The 19753-nt window shown below is 43.8% G+C and overlaps 1 protein-coding gene across 1 annotated transcript; it reads right to left on the bottom strand.

Moving 5' to 3' along the window:
* Positions 1-466: 466 nt before the first annotated feature.
* Positions 467-18632, bottom strand: LOC116401302 (glutamate receptor ionotropic, NMDA 3B-like). The gene is made up of 2 exons (XM_031879640.1): positions 18063-18632; positions 467-1135 (listed from the first exon to the last, which is right to left on the bottom strand). The coding sequence occupies exons 1-2, from the start codon at positions 18534-18536 to the stop codon at positions 485-487; spliced, it is 1125 nt and encodes a 374-aa protein (XP_031735500.1). The 5' UTR covers positions 18537-18632; the 3' UTR covers positions 467-484.
* Positions 18633-19753: the final 1121 nt, after the last annotated feature.

Raw genomic sequence — 19753 nt, 5'->3', positions numbered from 1 at the left:
TATATATATATATATATATATATGTAAAACCAACATATTTATATTTACACACAATTAAAATAAAATAAAAGGCACAGATTGCATTCATGAATATGAAAATGAATCTGTGTGTTTCCCCTCTCGGGTCCTACAGTCTTAGCTCCTCCCGTCTGAGAGGTAAGGATGGAGGCTTTTCCTCCACTTTGCTGATAAAACACAACTGAATCCACAGTTTGGTGAGAAAATAATCAACATTCAAAGAGCTGCTGGCTGGAGAAATATCAGAACTCATTGGGACTAGAATGAGGAATACATGTTAATATTTCACTGGCACTGATTACATTTGCTAATGAACACTGATTATAAATCTACTGATGGTGTAGGAGAAACATCATTTCTGTGCGTTTAGACACATTGAGGTCAGTTAGATATTTTATCTTTTGGTTAAATAACCGAAGAAGTCATTATTATTATTACGTTTCTCAGAACACTAAGAAATGTGTTCTTACCTGCATAGGTACTGTCCGGAGGACGGCACCTCATGTTTGTTGGGTTTGTCGTAGCAGTTCACCATGTTCTGGATCAGAGCCAGGTCCGGTCTCACCACGGTTGCCGCTGCGATGGCCCTGGTGACGAGCTGCAGGGCATCGTTGACGTAGAAGTCGAGCGGTTTCCTCTCCACCTCTCCGTAGGCCAGCAGGCCGAGAGGCAGCCCTATGGCGTGCAGCGCGTCGGGGCTGAGGGGCTGGCCCAGCACCCAGTGCACCATGGGTGACGTGAGGCCCAGGTCCTGAGCGCTGCGCAGAACCGCCGCCGCACACTGGGGGTCCGCTCCGAACAGCAGCACTGACGCGGGCGAGGGCTGCTTCTGGCGGAAGTGTCGGGACAGGAAGTCGTGGATCTGAGTGTGGTCATGTGCCAACTGTGTCAAGTTCAGTAGGGCACGCACGTGCCAGGTGACTCCTCCCCCACCGTCCCATGATGCAATGCTCCAACTCCCATTGTCCAGCAGCCGCAGGAGACCCCGAGCCTCCTCCCAGCCTCGACACAGAACCACGGTACCCTCTCTCCAACCAGACCGCTGCAGAACCGTCAGCAACAGGTTGGACAGACCGGACTCCGGAACCCCCATCGCCATCTGCAGGTGGAACCGGTTCTATGCAGCACCAGGAGTTAGAATCAGGAAGAGAACCAGAAGGAGAACAACATGTCAGAACAAATCATCAGATATCAATCAGATATTAGAACCTGTCTGGTGTCTTGAGGACAATTCTACTTCTGGAGAGCAACGCTCCACAAACCAAGAGAGAACCATCAGGGAACCATCAATTAGCCATTAAAGAGCCATCGGGGACACATCAGAGAACCATCAGGGAGCCATTAGGGAACCATTAAAGAGCCATCAGAGAACCACTAAAGAGCCATCAGAGAACCATCAGAGAACCACTAAAGAGCCATCAGAGAACCATCAGGGAGCCATCAGTGAACCACTAAAGAGCCATCAGAGAACCATCAGGGAACCTGAAGGACACAGTGAGTTTTAGTGAAAAATATAAATATAAGCAGAAAGAGAACTCCTTAATGAGTTCATATAATCTAGTTTCTAATGACAACCAATGACAGAGTTATTATTAATGTTCATCGCTGACTTCCTTCTTCATGAAGACATGGTTCTGTCTTCAATATGGTTTCATGGAGACACGGATCAAACAAGGGTTAGGGTGTTGTGTGATTAATAGATAAAAAAGTAGTTGATAATTAATGTTCTGTCAATGAACAAATGAATGAATGGACTCATTGTTTCAGAACTTCCTGAAGTTTTTTACTTACTTTATGCAGAAGGAGGAATTAATCAGGACTCAGACCCTGGACATGTCAACCCCCCCCCCCCTGTGTTACACAGAAATAACTTTTATTACAATACAGTGTTTGTGTTTCTGCAGATTAAAGCAAGAATAGTTTCCTGAGGACAAAATAAAAACCAGCTGAGTCTTCGTTACTGTTTCTGCTCAACACAGCTGAATACAACCAGCCCTCCAGGTCGGGTCGGGTCTGTCCTAGGGCTTCCTGGGCAATGTAGGAAATCACTGACTAATGCAGAAGTCATATTTAAAATGTAAAACATGACAAACCCAAAAACAATAATCCTCTGTGTCAAAGGGTCACTTCCTGATGTTGATTGGATTCATGTTCTCAATCCCTTGTGTGTTGACCTGAATCCATCTCAGCTAGTTCACAAACAGTAGTTTGAAAAACATCAAATTAAATGGTGACAGGTTAGTTGTTTTAGCTCTGCTGCATCGCTGAGCAAAATCCTTCACTTTTTATGACACTTGAGTTGTCAGAATGAGCACACATTGCACCATGATAGATGGGTTCGGGCAAAGCTGAATCTTCTGTTAAGCCTAACGAATTACAACAATCCCTCTGTAATTCTTTAAAATGTGCCAATGGGCTCAGGAAGATGATGAGGCTAACCATGGTGGCAATAGTCCTGGGGAATGTTAACCATGGTGAGGATAGTCCTGGGGGAAGGTGCATGTTTTCCATCAAGGATGATAGCTTAGCCACCTCTCCTTTCTCCCACCACTTTCACTGGATCAAGAGGGCATCCCAGCACACAGCTAGCTTCTTAACCAGTGTGTTGAGTCTCCTCCTGTCAGCAGTGGAGAAGCTGCTGGCCCAGCTGACCACTCCATAAAAGAGTCTAAAAAAGTCCTCAGCAGCTCCAAAAGACCCGAATCTGCTCAGCAGATAGTCTGCTCTAATCAGAACTGTTTATTGCCATGGTATGTTGAACATACAAGGAATTTGACATGACGGGAGGTGCAGAACATTTAACAACAATCAACAACAATCAACAATGCAAAGTAGAAACATATTCAAATTTACAGAAAAATATAAAATAAAGTGCACAAACGAACAGATAACAGGACTATAAACAAGTGAGATGTAGGTGTAGTGTAAAAGTGTCGAGTGTAATAGAAGGGATGCAGGGGAGTGACCGGTAGGAATTTGTCCTGGGGATGACAGAGTCAGTGGGGGTCCCGGGCTCTGTTAATGAGACCGACTGCCGACGGGAAGAAGCTGTTGATGTGTCGTGAGGTCTTGGTCCTGATGGACCTCAGCCTCCTACCGGATGGAAGGGGCACAAACAGTTCATGTCCAGGGTGAGAGGGGTCGGCTACGTTCCTTCTTGCTCGCTTCAGGGCCCTTTGAAGTGAACAAGTCCTGGAGGGACGGCAGATTGCAGCCAATCACCCTCTCGGCAGAGCAAATAATGCGCTGCAGTCTGCCCTTGTCCTTGGCAGTGGCTGCAGCATACCAGACCGTGATGGAGGAGCAGAGGATGGACTCAATGATGGCTGTGTAGAAGTGCACCATCATTGTCTTTGGCAGGTTGAATTTCTTCAGCTGCCTCAGGAAGTACATCCTCTGCTGAGCCTTCCTGGTGATGGAGTCCAATGAGGGTGGTGTCATCCACGAACTTCAGGAGCTTGACGGACTGGTGACTGGAGGTGCAGCTGTTGGTGTACAGGGAGAAGAGAAGAGGGGAAAGAACGCAGCCTTGGGGAGAACCGGTGCTGATGGTCTGAGAGGCTGAGATGTGTTTTCCCAGCTTGACGTGCTGCTTCCTGTCAGACAGGAAGTCTGTGATCCACTTGCAGGTGGAGTCGGGCACGTGCAGCTGGGAGAGCTTGTCCTGCAGCAGAGACGGGATGATGGTGTTGAAGGCAGAGCTGAAGTCCACAAACAGGATCCTGGCGTAGGTTCCTGGGGAGTCCAGATGCTGGAGGATGAAATGAAGGGCCAAGTTGACTGCGTAGTCTACAGACCTGTTGGCTTTGTAGGCGAACTGCAGGCGGTCCAAGAGTGGGTCAGTAAGGGTTTTTAGGTGGGACTGGACCAGGCATTCAAAGGACTTCATGACCACAGAGGTCAGGGCGACGGGCCTGTAGTCGTTAAGTCCTGTGAACCTAGGTTTTTTGGGGACGGGGATGATGGTGGAGACCTTGAAGCAGGCTGGTACGTGGCATGTCTCCAGGGAGGTGTTGAAGATGTCTGTGAATACCGGAGACAGCTGATCAGCACAATGCTTCAGGGTGGAGGGTGAGACAGAGTCCGGGCCGGCTGCTTTGCGGGGGTTCTGTTTTTTAAAAAGCCTGTTGACGTCACTCTCCCAAATAGAGAGAGTCGTTACTGGGGGGGGGGGGCCCCGGGGTGGGGGGGTACAGGGGCATGGGCCCCTGCTGGGCTGGGGGAGGGGGACCTGGTGGTCTGGGGCTGGTTGATGGAGCTGTGGGGGATGGAGTCAGGGCTGTCCCATTGTCTATCAAAGCGACAGTAGAACTCGTTCAGCCCATCTGCCAGGCGGAGGTCATACATGGAGTGGGGGGTTTTTGGCTTGTAATTGGTGATCTGTCTGAGACCTCTCCAGACAGAAGCAGAGTCACTTGCTGAGAGCTGGTGTTGCAGTTTCTCAGAGTACAGTCGTTTAACATCTCTCACCGCTTTGCTAAACCTGTATTTTGACTCTTTATACAAGGCCTTGTCCCCACTCCTAAGGCCTTGTATAAAGAGTCAAAGAGTTGTGTTGTCCTGTCCAGTTTATTGTTCAGGTGAACACCCAGGTACTTGTAAGATTTCACCATCTCAGTGTCCATTCCCTGGATGTTCCCTGATGCAGGAGGACAGTGTTTGTCCACCACCAGCTCTTTGGATCTCCCTGATTTGATCACAGGTGGCTGTGATCTGATGTTGTTGTCCTGTCATGTGTTGGATGCTGCTATTTGACCCTGTCTTGGCTAACTCTCACTTGTAAAATAGCTATTAATCTCAATGTGACTTCCTAGTTAAATAAAGGTTATATATATATATAGTAGTGCTGGGCAACGATTACAATTTTTAATCGCGATTAATCGCATTGTTATGAGCCAAAAGTAGTGTATTGTGCACTTTTATCTTGAAAGTGCTGCTATATGAACTAAAGGTCAATAACATTTGGTTTGTAAACACTTTAAACACATCAGGTTGTTGTTAGCAGCAGTATTCCCTTTACACAGTAGCAGTTATAACACAGTTATAATGATTCTGATCATAGATATTCAGCCGGTGTTCATAACTTTATCTTCATGTGTGTAAGAGATGATATTTTAATATACGTCTTGAAAACTGCAAACCTATCTACGTCATGTTTTTATGTTTGTTAAATTCTCAGTATTGATAACTAAATGATGCTTATTATACATATTACAAACAAAACACTTTAAAAACTCTAAAACAATCATTTAAATGAATCATTTATTTTTTGCTTTCTTTGGTATTTTGGTCAGACACATATGCAATGCTGATTACCGTAATATGTGTGGTATTTGTTATAAATGTACATTGGTACATAGAGGGTGATAAGAAGCTATACATGGAGGGACTTAGGACCCAGGGGAATGTAGGTGAAGCAAGGGAACCTGGAGGGAGTCTGTACCATGGCAGTAATGGCAGCAGCAGCAGGAAGAGAAGGAAGTGACGCCACACAAACAGCTGTTCACCGCTTGGTGCCGGCGGCCGGTTGGCCGGCCGGTTCTTGTGTTACAAATGTCCGCTTAATAATTTAAAAAAACTGCGTTAACGCGCGATAAAATAATTGTCGGCGTTAATTAATGAATGCGTTAACGCGATAATAACGCGTTAACTTGCCCAGCACTAGTGTAGGTGACTATGAGCAACTTTCCAGTAGTCACCGAGAGGCTAAGCAGGGGAGATTAAACTTGCGGACGCGCTGGCTGTAACGTAAATGACTTCCGGAATCCAGTGGATGAGTTTCGAGTGTTTATTTGTGGGCAACAAATAAACGTTGATTCTAGATGGCATACAATCATAACTCAATAATTTGTCAATATTAATGTGAATAACATGTAAAAATAGCGTGAAATAGCGGTCAACAAAAAATAAGGCTCCCTCTCTCACCCCCTCTCCTTCCAATCCTTCCCCTAGTCTAATTCTGACAGCTGATAAACCCCCATTGTGGCTATTCCCAGCACCACGTGACTCAATCACCGGAAGTGCACCGGAAGTGACAAAAAAGGGCATACAAAATGTCACAGGCCACACCTGGCTCCTACAACTAGTTTTGATGCTTTTAATGGTTTTATGTGAAGCACATTGAATTACCTTGTTGAAATGTGCTGTACAAATAAACTTTCCTTTAGTTTCTAAACTAAACCTGAACACTGAGAAACTTCATGTTTTCTCATTAAAGAAAGTGTCTCTGTACAGAACGTCAGGAATACTGAAACTACTTCTAATGCATACGTTGGTTCTAAAGTAAAGTTTCTGCCCATGTGTTGAAACGGAGGATCAATAAAACACAGAAACAGAAATGAGATCAAAGAAGTTGATTCAATAAAATATGAATTAAATATAAAAAGGACAAGAGATGAAAAGATCTGATACACAAACCTGATTTCCATCTATCCACTTTCCCAATAAATATTTCATAGTTTCAATACTCACTGTTCCTTAAGATGTCATCACCAGTAGAAATACAAGCATTGCTGTATACAGTGTGTACCAGTGGTGGGCCATCAAAGCCTTCTCTGCTAAACAGAATCACAAAGTTATATCTATTTTATAATTTAATAATTGTTCTTAAATACACTACATGTATTATAATTTATAAACATATTTTCACCATTATCTTATGTTCTCATTGCACAGCTACTGTCTTCCTCAGTTGCTCTGCTTCCAGTGCAGCTTGTTTTAAGTAGAGCTTTTATCCAATCAGATCTCACCTCTGTGTCTCTAGGTAAGAAGAGAGGCCCGAGGCCTGCAGACTCACAAGTGAATCCATGTGCACTTTAAGTGAATGGGGACGATATTGTTGATTGTCATAGTGTTCAACCAATCAGATCTCTAGTTTGACATGTTGGGCGTATTCTTCGACGTGTCAGAGCTGCTAGCTGGCCTACAAGTACGTCAGCATTACGTGCAGCTCAGTGTCCAGGTGCAGCTCTGCAGTGAGGTGCAGCGTGCGCTGTGATTGGTCAGTGGGCGAGCACGTGACTATTGTCAAACTTAACTTAACATCAGAGCTTAGTCGGAGTAGTGAGAGTTCAAATTGAAAGATATGAAGAAGTTATGACATGTTTAGCATCTTGCTTGGTGTAGATTATTATTATTTTACCTGCTTTGTATTTTTAACACTCAATGGCTGAAGGAGGAGAAACAGATTTATGAGTTGGGATTTAACCGGATTAAACTCTTAGTCAACAAAGAAAGGAGGATGGAGTTTGTCTTTAAGTCAACTGTGTTTGTATTTACATCTAATATCTGAATGGCCCTCCAGTGTGGAGGTGATCCGCTGCAGCTCTGCTGGATGGATGTGTTGCTCTGTTGTCGTATGAATATATGTGACTGGTTCTTATGAGTTTATTCTTGTCATTGTGTTAATTATATAGATTTGGACTATATGCATTGTCCGTTAATTACGAAGCATACCGTCATGCGCGGAGTTATTGTTTGTTAAGCTAGTTAGCCTAGCCTCCTATAAGTGCGGGGCCTCAGCGGTTCTTTGTTGTGGTTTTTTTTGTTCTGGTTCAGAGGTCACACAGCCTGTTGTCTCCTACATGAGCGCAGAAAACATTATATTTCCTACAATTTAAGCTGTGGCACCATCATGAGGTTATTAGGAGGTTTTTCAGCTGCAGGACAGCAGTGAAGGCCCAGGTATGAAATGCACGGCCCGCCACTGGATTCAACTGACTCAAGATGTAAAACAAACCCAAAAATAATGTGTTGTTGGGCAATGTGGGCAATGTGATGATTCCTCCTCTGTTTCCTGTTCTGATGTGAGGGTCAAAGGTCAGAGGATGTCGCATGTGTACAGATTGTAAAGAACTCTGAGGAGGATTTGTGATCTGTAATCTGTAATCTGTGATTCCTGATTTTGGGCTAAACTAAATAAATTGAATTGTGTAACATTACAACGATCTGAAGACCTTGAAGTTCATGTGGTCTGAATGTGGATCTGGTTTCTCTCACAGTCGCGGTCTGATCTGGTTTCTGTTCAGAGTCAAAGCAGCATGAAGGATTTAGAAAAGGTAGCTTGGCTCTGAGTGAAAGGACTCCGGATTAATCTCAGGAATATGGTTCTAGCACCCTGTAGTGACTCTGATCAAAGACTGGTTTCTGGTGGAGGAGTTATTGCAACAGTCCGTCCTGAGATGAAGGAGCTCTTCAGGAGAAAAGGAAGAAAAACGTGGTGATTTGTGGTGTTTAGGAAACTGCGTGATGATGTGAGAAACTCTCCAGACTGCATCCAAAATATACTGTGAGTGTATTCTGAGCCTCATGCACGAAGTTCCTCGCTTCACATTCATGAAACCTGGTTTTTAGGATCCAGACTAAACTACTCCATCGGAGTACAGCAGTGGAGAACAACCATTGCGTTGTACTTCATTCTCATTATAAATACATGTATTGAAGTAAGAAGTACAATAATTCCCTCGAAGGCATGAACGACAAAAACACACAAGACAACTAGAAAGAGACGAGTGTCTTCTGTCTCAGCGGCCTGTTGTCTCCTCATCTGTCCACGATTCATCAGATGGAGCCTGAATCTTTGTTTTCATTTCTTTACTTCTGTTTCCTCTCCTCACAGTATTTGTACCATGAAACTACTACAAAACTGTGTATTTCAGTTTGTCTTCAGTCTATCTTTAGTCTGTCATCAGTCTGTCTTTAGCTTGTCTTCAGTCTATCTTTAGTCTGTCATCAGTCTATCTTTAGTCTGTCATCAGTCTGTCTTTAGCTTGTCTTCAGTCTGTCTTTAGTTTGTCTTCAGTCTGTCTTTAGTCTGTCTTTAGTCTGTCTTTAGTCTCTGTTTAGTCTGTCTTCAGTCTGTCTTCAGTCTCTCTTTAGTCTGTCTTCAGTCTCTTTAGTCTGTCTTTAGTCTCTCTTCAGTCTGTCTTTAGTTTGTCTTCAGTCTGTCTTTAGCTTGTCTTCAGTCTGTCTTTAGTCTGTCTTCAGTTTGTCTTCGGTTTATCTTCAGTCTGTCTTTAGTCCGTTTTTAGTTTGTCTTTAGTCTATCTTCAGTCCGATTTTAGTTTGTCTAGAGTGTGTCTTCAGTCTGTATTCAGTCTGTCTTTAGTCTGTATTCAGTCTGTCTTCAGTCTCTCTTTAGTCTGTCTTCAGTTCGTTTTCAGTTTGTCTTCAGTCTGTCTTTAGTCTCTCTTCAGTCTGTCTTTAGTCTCTCTTCAGTCTGTTTTCAGTTTGTCTTCAGTCTATTTTCAGTTTGTCTTTAGTCTGTCTTCTGTCTCTCTTTAGTCTGTCTTCAGACCGTTTTCAGTTTGTCTTCAGTCTGTCTGCAGAGTTGTGGCTCTGTCTTTAAAGACAGTCTGAGGTTCATCTCACTAAAAGCTCAGCAGTCCAGAGTCTTTGATTAAAGAGGACAGACAGATCAATGAGTCTTGCAGGCTGCTGGCTCTGATCCAGCCCACATCCATCACATCAAGCACAGAATACATTAAACCAGCAGCTGTTTACATCCAACATTTAGGTAATCACTGCTCCAGGCAAAAACATGTTTCTGCAGCAGTGATCTGATTGGAGCAGAAATTAGGTCAAGTTCCTGTGAAACCTAAGTGCCGTCTATATATATATGTCACCAGCGGTGGTCTGAGACACAGGAGAGGTCAGAGGTCAGCTGATGTGAATGTTGTGGTAGATTAAATTAACTGAAGGTCACTGTCATTACAGCACTGATGCATGCTGGGATATGTGGCAGCCTGCCAATTTCACAAAATGTTTCGGAGCGTGACCAACAGCATTATTTGTCTCTCACACACATACACACACACACACACTCAGAGTTAATGTGTACTAGACTATCAGATTCTGTCAGTATTTATACTACATACTGTAGTGTTTTTTTAGAGTTCTGTTATCTGTCGTCTCAGAGCTGTGAAAGAATTTACTTCCTCCTCATCCAATCAAATGCTCCTATAGAGTACTAACATAATCTGATAGTCTGTGGTATAAAGTACTGACAGAAGCTGATAGTCTGTAGTATAAAGTACTGAGATAAGCTGGTAGTCTGTAGTATAAAGTACTGACAGAAACTCACATGCTGTCGTGTAAAGTATTGACAGAAACTAATAGTCTATAGTATAAAGTACTGACAGAAGTTCACAGTCTGTAGTATAAAGTACTGACAGAAGCTAATAGTCTGTAGTATAAAGTACTTACAGAAGCTCACAGTCTGTAGTATAAAGTACTTACAGAATCTCACAGTATGTAGTATAAAGTACTGACATAATCTTAGTCTGTAGTATAGAGTACTGACATAAGCTGGTAGTCTGTAGTGTAAAGTACTGACAGAGGTTCACAGTCTGTAGTATAAAGTACTTACCGAAGCTCACAGTCTGTAGTGTTAAGTACTGACAGAAGCTCAGTCTGTAGTATACAGTACTGACAGAAGCTCACAGTCTGTAGTATAAAGTACTGACAGAAACTCAGTCTGTAGTATAAAGTACTGACAGAAGTTCAGTCTATAGTATAAAGTACTGACAGACGCTCACAGTCTGTAGTATAAAGTACTGACAGAAACTCAGTCTGTAGTATAAAGTACTGATAGCAGTTCACAGTTTGTAGTATAAAGTACTGACAGAAGCTGATCTGTAGAAGAAAGTACTGACAGAAGTTAACAGTGTGTAGTATAAAGTACTGACAGAAGCTCACAGGTTGTAGTATAAAGTACTGACAGAAGCTCACAGTCTGCAGTATAAAGTACTAACAGAAGCTCACAGTCTGTAGTATAAAGTACTGACAGAAACTCAGTCTGTAGTATAAAGTACTGATAGCAGTTCAGTCTGTAGTATAAAGTACTGACAGAAGTTCACAGTCTGCAGTATAAAGTACTGACAGAAGCTCACAGTCAGTAGTATAAAGTACTGACAGGAGCTCACAGTCTGTAGTATAAAGTAATGACAGGAGCTCACAGTCTGTAGTATAAAGTACTGACAGAAGTTCACTTTCTGTAGTATAAAGTACTGACAGGAGCTCACAGTCTGCAGTATAAAGTACTGACAGGAGCTCAGTCTGCAGTATAAAGTACTGACAGACAGAGCGAGACAGATAGGTTTGTCTGTTTTGGAACAGTGGTTCATTATTCTGCTCTATAACAGGGCGGCACTATCAGAATCCTTTCAATCTCTCTCTCTTTCTCTCACACACACACACACACACTTCTTCTATTGAAGTCGAGCAGCTGAATAGCTCGATAATGAAATCTGTTCTCTGCTGAACCTCTCCTCTCCAGCTCTCCTTCCTCACCTCCTATCTTCCTCTCATCCTCTCCTTCCTCACCTGCTCTCCTCTCCTTCCTCTCCCTCCTTCTCCTCCTATCCTTCCTCTCCCTCCTCTCTCCCTCCCCTCCTCTCCTCCTGAAACAGGTCTGATTTTGGTTAAACAAGGACCGGATGGCTCGTAGTACTGACCCAGGTACCTGTATTCCTCCTCTCTGAGGGACACGATCCGACGATCCTTTGAGATTCCTCAACACTCCTCCTTGGTTCTGAGGTTCCACAATCGGTCTGAGACTCCTTTGAGAACCTGAGAACAAACTTTCAGGAGGCTGAGCAGTGTGACACCCCATAAATGGAGCACACCTTTTTAAAGATGGGAGGAACCATCTCGCTCCACCACTGAACAGGAAGTGTCCTCGACTTCCACGAGACACTGAAGAGGCTTTTCAGCCAAGACAGTCCAACAAAGTCCAGAGCTTTCAGATTCTCAAGGTGAACTTCATCCAGCTGTTTGACTTCCTCACAGAAACATGGAGTCCACGAGACTCTCTGTGCTTTCTCTCTTCACAGGTTTCCATGGATCCTGGTTTTACCTGGACCCCCTGCTACTATTGTTATTATTATTAGTCACATTTCTATTACTAGTACTGTTACTATTACTGCTTTTATTATCATTATAGTCTGCTGCTGTTATTATTAGTACACCACGAGTAGAACATATTCCTTTGAAGCCAGCTGTGTCCAGAGGAGAAGTTCTCATTCTGCTGTTCATTGGTGAGCTTCAGTCCTGCTGACACAGCAAAGCCTGCTGGGAGAAGAGCTACTCTGATTCTCTGGTTGATAAAGAAACTTTAAGCAGAAGAAGACAGTGAGGTAGAGGAGTTCAATTAGCTGAGCGGTCTCAGAGCTGCTGCTGTGTGAAAGATGATGATGGATTTAAAGTTCCGTCTCACTGCAGGTTTATTGCAGATGTTTCAATTGTCACATTTATAAAATAAATAAAACACAAAGACAACATCAGGACACAACACCACCAACACGGTGTTTATGGACAATCTATGACTGCCACCAAAGTCCAACAACCACCAGGCTGTTCCTACCACTTACCCCCCCCAGGCAGCATCCTCTCCAGGACTCCACCCAGAGACTCTATGAGGACCAGATACTCCAACAGTCTCTCAAGGACTCACGTTGTCCCCCCCAGAAATTCTCTGTCCAAGGGTTTGGTTCTAGACTTGTTGCTGATCCTATTTTGAGCTGGTATCCCTGATTCCCTAACCCACCAGAGAATTGACCTTCCCCGTCCCTGGTTTAGATGCCAGATGTCAGCCCACCTGAAGGGTCAACCCACCTGAAGGGTCAACCCACCTGAAGAGTCGGCCCACCTGAAGGGTCGACCCACCTGAAGGGTCCACCCACCTGAAGGGTCGAACCACCTGAGGGCCAACTAACTCTGAACCTCACGGCTGGTGGGCTCCATGTAGTTCTTTCAGAATGAACCAGGTGCTTCAGGGACTTCCCCTCACAGGTCCGGTTCTGTGCTGCAGCTCCACGTTTCGGTTCATTACTCATTCATTGATGGACTCAGAGTCTCAGTCACCACGATGAGGTGGCGATTCTCTGAGGGGTTAAATCACCACTGAACTCATCATTTTAATGTCAGTTTCATGTTTTCACGTTGGTGTTTCTGTGATTGCTGCTCTTTAATGTGATCGTTTCTCCAGCAGTTAAAGCTGTGAGCCGCTCACAGACCGAATACATCAGAGAAACACTTGATCCTCTCATGTCCGTTAGAGACGACCAATCATTTCACAGCAACAACAGACAAGAAAGAGAAAGAACGACAGCAGAGAGGTGGAGGATAATCCTCCTCTGATCAAAGACTTTCTAAACAGTAGATAAATGTTTCACTTCATCAGAGAGAATCCAGCAGCTCAGAGTCACACTGGATTTATTTCACAGCCAAACACAACAGCTACACAATTACACAAGAAGTGAGAGGAAACAGAGACTGTCAACACTGCCAGAGGATTTCACACTGCAGAGGAGACAAACAGCAAAATACTCTCTGGGGAAAGAGATATAATATAAAATATGATCAGTGTGATGTAACGGAGGAGAAATAAAACAGTTCAGGTTTGGACTGTTTATTCTTCACAAACTGAAGAGTAAACCTCATTAACACAAAAACAACCTAGAAAGTTATTCAGAATTCTTAATCATATAGTTTCCAGTTCGATATCTTATGAAAACTCCTAAGTTTTCATGCATTCCTATGAAAATGCATTATAATAAATAAATACTTTGTTTTCCTGCTCAGGAAACTACAGGAACAGATTTCACACAGTGAACTGTGAATGTCTTCTATCTGTGTTGTTGAATCTCATCACATGGTTATCATCATCACGATTGAGTGTGAACACAGGAAAACTATCTAAACAACTTCTATCAAACATATGTGTGCTGGAAGACAGTCGGTGGTTTTCTCAGCAGCAGAAGAGACGACCTTGAAAGACGACACAAGTGTGTTATTATTCAGTTTGTGTGCGATGTTACAGAATAAATAAGAGTCTCATCTATAACCTACTTAAGTTCTATACTGAATATAAATATGTCTTATTTGTGTTATCAGTTGGAAATGTTCCTCACTAACGTCTGAGAGCCTGAAGGCAGCTCAGGGCTTTGTGTGTGTGTGTGTGTGTGTGTGTGTCTGTGTCTTTGAATGAAGCAGAACTCGTGTTGACGAACGTGAACTGAATTCCTGACAAACTGGAAGCTGTTAGTTCTCGTTTGTCCCACAGGACCTGAACATGTCGTCACTACATGTTGGTCTTTGTGTGTGTGTGTGTAATTCGGGGTCTCCAGCTGGTCTGGGATCAGTCTGATAACTTATCAGCAGTCTGTTTATCAGCCTGCAGAGACTCAAATATCAGCAGCAATTATCACCTCGTTAAGTCTCCTAACGAGGGAGTCTTAACGAGCTTCAGTCTGACAGCTCATCCAGATTAAAACATCACCACAGGTTTCTTCTAATTAATAAAAGGTCAGAGGTCACAGGCCGCTCCCTGAGTGCTTTGCTATAAGACATTCAGGAACACTTTATGAGTATTATGGTCTGTATGTTCCTAATTATGTCGATATTTCCTATAATTTGTTACAGTTCCATTTGTTAAATGAATTCCAGTTAATCACTGAAGTTTGTCTCAGTCAAACATCCAAATCAACATATGTATAAAATAAATCATATATTTACTTGGGCTGGCTTGGCAGACAAATTTACTCTAACGCATAGGAATGTGTTTTCAAGGTGAGATGCTCAGCAGTGTGAGTACTCGCAGGAAAATGGTGGCACACATGGGTCACGCAGAAATGGTTCTCGGTCGGGTCCTAAGGCTGAGAAACAGTGTTTTTTCTGTCATGATCCTGGTCACTTGATCGTAGACTGGAGACGGAAGCAGCAGGAGGCAGCTTCCGGACAGCAGCCAACGGGAGTTGGGTTAGTGACGACGGTGACTCCCATTGGCCAGGCCGCCGCTCCAAAAGTGCCTGAGTGTTTTAAACGGTTCATCCTAAAAGGATTTGTGTCGCTCACAGGAGACGCAGAGGACCAGTGCCCGTGACGGTGCTACATGACACTGGTGGCTCCCAGTCCTTCATCCTTGCCAGTGCTCTGCCTTTTAGTGCCAAATCTGCCGGTGACGTGAGTACTGTGGTGAGAGGTATCGAAATGGGTTTCGTTCCCGCACCTCTCCACCGGGTCTATGTGCAGACCAAATTAATAAGTGGTTTCTTCCCAGTAGCCGTCAGCGCACATTTTCCCATTGATGGGGTGGAGTTCATCATGGGGAACGATGTAGTGGGAGGTAAAGTGTTCTCTGACCCTGAAGTTGTGGATGTCCCCATAACTGATTCACTGTTGGCTTCTGTGCTGTCTGAGTATAGGTCTCTCCTTGTTGGTGGGTCGGTGAACGGCACCTCAAAGGACCCCAAAGGTGTAGCAACGTCCGCGACTGAGCCGGCAGTGGCATTGCCATTGACCCGTGAGGCACTCATCGGCGCACAGAGAGGCGATCCAGCCTTGGCAAAGTGTTTCACCGCAGTGGGTGAGGGCACCAGTGAGTGCAGTGGTGGGGGGTCTTTCCTAGTAGAAAGCGCGGTGGTGATGCGGAAGTGGGTCGCACAATCGGGTAAGGCAACAGTTAAATCAGTCCGGAGGACATTTGCAATAGGTCTCCTTCTGTGTGTTGTCTTGTGTGTTATTTTTTGTTATGATGTAAATACATGTATGATGGGGGTTGGTTGTGGCCAAACAGATGTTTGGTCTTATGGGAGGGAGTGTTATGTGCCGTGTTGTGTTTGCGCAGAAAGGGGAACGTGACACCACCAACAGCTGAAATATAGATTACAACGTTTCAATGACAAACCAAAAAAACTGTATTTCAAACATTTTCATGCATTCAAGCATTTCATGTATCTGAACAACTGAATCCACTAAAATAATGTTAGTGGTGATTTCTAAGAGATAAACTACTTTATTTTATTTTAGCTCTGGAGGATGTTTTTGCACCAGCCTCGATGTGGAAGTTATTGTTTAATGTGAGTTCTGATAAAAAAACAATCAGGTGAGAGGCCCAGTTCACTGTATGAAACCAGTTAACCCAGATACACCAGGGGCAGTAAAACCGGTCTAAACCAGTGAAACCAGGTGATGGTAACTAACCAGTTAAAGGACTAAATGTGTGAATAAAAGGTTGAAACTGTTGAGATGTTTAGAATCATAAACCTCTTTGGATTCTATTTATCAGTTTGAGCTCAGCTTCCTGACGGCTCATTGGTTCCTGCAGCGATCAGAGAGGAAGTATTTAGTTTATAACAAGAAATACTTAATATCACTACATCGAATGTCTTCATGGTAATAAAACTCTCTGATCAAATCCTCTGTCACTCTCTGAGGTTTTTAAAGGTTTTTCTTGTTCAGATGTGAGTTTGTTGTACAGATTGTAAAGAACTCTGAAGAAGAATATTTGTGATTCTGGGCTGTAGAAATAAATTGAATTCACATTTATGGTGGGATTCATATAGAAGATGAGGTATGCAGTGAAACACTGAGGTTGTATCAGGCTGGTTCAGACCACTGATTGAGGAGAGAAGCACAAACTGAGCTGGAATGGAAAGCTGTTGCTGATCGTCTCTGACCTGATGAGAGGAATCTGTTCTGTAAACATCATACAGCAGCTAGGTTCCCTTGCTGAGTCGCTGAGTCTCTGAGCAGATGTTGAGCTCCTTCAGAGAGAGTCAAACAGCAGCAGGAGGACCAATGCTTCACTTCAAACACTGAATCAGCTGTTTGTGGATTCAGGACTCATTGCTCATTGAGACTCTATAGAAAAAATATAAAGCTCATCACAATTATCCAAGAATGATATGAAACTCTTCAATCGGCTCAAAGTACACATTGTATGAAGACTCACATCTCTAAATATCACATTAAATATGTTGGTGGCCCATTTCTGAAACTCTGAATTATATTCTGTGTAGTTTGATGAAGAACAGGATTAAAAACAAGGAAACCTGATATCAGCTTTAACTGGATTGTTTTCAGTGCAGAGATAATCTCATTAACACACACTCAGGCTTTTACTCTGAAAGCCTCCGGCAGGAAGTTCTGCACATTCTGGGTCGTTGAGGGACAAAAAATGTTTTAAACAAATCGATGTTTTACTGTTATACTGTAAATACAGAAGCTCTGCAGGTAGAAGTCTTCACCAGCAGAGAGCTGAGCTCCTCCCACACCTTACTCTCACTCTTCCTCACTCTCACTCTTCCTCACTCTCACTATTACTCACACTCTTCCTCACTATCACTCTTCCTCACTCTTCCTCACACTATTACTCACACTCTTCCTCACTCTCACTCTTCCTCACTATTACTCACACTCTTCCTCACTCTCACTATTAATCACACTCTTCCTCACTCTCACTATTACTCACACTCTTCCTCACTCTCACTATTACTCCCACTCTTCCTCACACTATTACTCACACTCTTCCTCACTCTTACTCACACTCTTCCTCACTCTTACTCTCACTATTACTCTCACTCTCCCTCACTCCCACTCTTCCTCACTCTAACTCTTACTCACTCTTCCTCTCACTATTACTCACACTCTTCCTCACTCTCACTATTACTCACACTCTTCCTCACTCTTACTCACACTCTTCCTCTCACAATTACTCACTCTTCCTCACTCTCACTCACACTCTTCCTCTCACTAATAGTTGAGTCTCGCTTAAGAACACTGTTGATTGTTCAAATACGTTTAAAAGTGAAACTTTTTTCAGTGACTATTTGAAGATGTTGATTTTAACTGAATTTGTCATTTTGACTATTAAACTGAGGAATGTGGATCTGGTTTCTGAATAAACCTCTAAAATCATCAAATTCTATTTGTATCACAATGTAGACGATAAAAAAATCTATATGGAAATCTGGACAAAACGTTTTACTAAAGTTTCACTTTTGATGTCTTTTCAGCTGGAAACAAACAACAAACAACAAACACAACAGCTCTGCACTCAGTCACGGAGCAGCTGCATGTGCTCCTTATTTTACACCACAAACCGGATCTCAGCTGTTACAGAAACCTCCAGACATCAAGCAGCAGAAGGTCAAACCGGACCACACAAAACCACTAACCCCAGACCCAGACCAGGTTAGACCACAACAGAACCCGGTTGATTCGGAGCCTCATGGCAGTACCGGGAGCGCACGTGCTGGTCGTACCTGGGTCCGGAGCGGCTCTCCGTGCTCAATGACGCTGAGGAACGGGATCTCCAGGAACGAGGCCATGAAGTCTACCTGTAACAGCTCCTCGCGGCTCTGCGGGAACGCGAGCACTGCGGACACTCCCTGCACCACGACGCCCTGACACACGCACCGGAACAGGGACTCCGGGTCCGCGGTGGCCGGCTGGCGGGAAACCAGCTCCAGACTCAAGTTGTAGGGCAGAAAGTTGTTCCGCTCCGGGTCCCGGTCTTGGTCCTGGTTCATCGTGGCCGTCGCGCGGCTCAGCGCAGCCTGGACCTGCACGCGAGCCGCCCGCTGCGCCGGAAGGAGCGCACCCACGCGCACAGTGTGTCCGATCTGAGCCAGGAGGTGGCACGGCTGCGGGTGGAGGAGGCACGGCGGCACGATAAGGAGCTGCAAAAGGAGCGAAGTTAGGAGACTCCGGGACCAGGAGGAGGAGGTGAAAGACATCCTGCTGAGCGCTCAGCATCGCTCTGCCGCTCCTCCGGTTTCTCCTTTTGCTCCGCACAAACACCGAGGGGAGGAGGGAGGACTCAGGAGGGGAGGAGGTGCAGAGGAGATCGGGAGAGGAGAGGAGTGGAGGTGGAGAGGAGAGGAGGTGGAGGGAGAAGGGAGGACTCAGGAGGTGCAGAGGAGCTCGTGAGAGAAGAGGAGGTGCAGAGGAGAGGAGGTGGAGAGAGGTGGAGAGGAGAGGAGAGGAGGTGCAGAGGAGAGGAGGTGGACAGAGGTATAGAGGAGAGGAGGTGGAGATGGGAGGAGGTGGATAGAGGTGGAGAGGAGGGGAGGTGGAGAGGAGAGGAGGTGGAGAGGGGAGGAGAGGAGGTGGAGAGGGGAGGAGAGGAGGTGGAGAGCAACACTTTCATGTCTCTGAAGGTTATTCAAGGTTGAAAGTGAAAGTTCACTTTGTTCTTTTAGTCACCAATAAACTTCATGAAATAACAGATTATATTACTATTTTATTATATATATAATATGATTCTAACCCTTTTATTGAACATATTTCATAAGATTAAAAAAAACATTTAAATTACATATAAATAAATAAATTCAGAACATGAAAATAAAACTATATATTTGATATTTATGTGATAATCTGGAACATGAAGTTGTCGTCATGGTGACTCAGATGTTAAAAAGAAAAATGATTGAAGGTAAAACATCTTCATCTCCCAACAGTGATGAGCAGACCTCACGAACATTTAATTGACTCATTTAATTCAGATTAATAATAATATTTATTAATAATAATAATAATAATAATGATGATAATGATGATGATGATGATGATAAAGATGGTGGTGGTGGCAGACAGTTTAATAAAGTCATGTGACTATGAAGACTGAATCTGGCCATCAGAGTCTGGATTCATGAAGACCACGATGTCCACTAAATCTCCTAAACCTGAACCTTCAGCTAACGAGCTTGTTTTAATTTAATCTGGAGAGGACGGCCATCTAACTATGATAACATATGATAACATATATATATATATACTATATATACACTATATATATGTATATATAGTATCCAGTTCTTCAGTAGAAGACAGATATTATATATATATATATATATATTTATCAACATTGTGTTTATTACTATTTGAAGGTTTTTGGGAGATTGGACTAAAGACAGACTGAAGACAAACTAAAGACATTATTTTAACACGA

The sequence above is a fragment of the Anarrhichthys ocellatus genome, unplaced genomic scaffold (assembly GCF_004355925.1).
Source record: "Anarrhichthys ocellatus isolate YVR2014 unplaced genomic scaffold, GSC_Weel_1.0 scaffold337, whole genome shotgun sequence".
Lineage (NCBI taxonomy): Eukaryota > Metazoa > Chordata > Actinopteri > Perciformes > Anarhichadidae > Anarrhichthys > Anarrhichthys ocellatus.
This window is presented reverse-complemented; position numbering and strand designations above follow the sequence as displayed.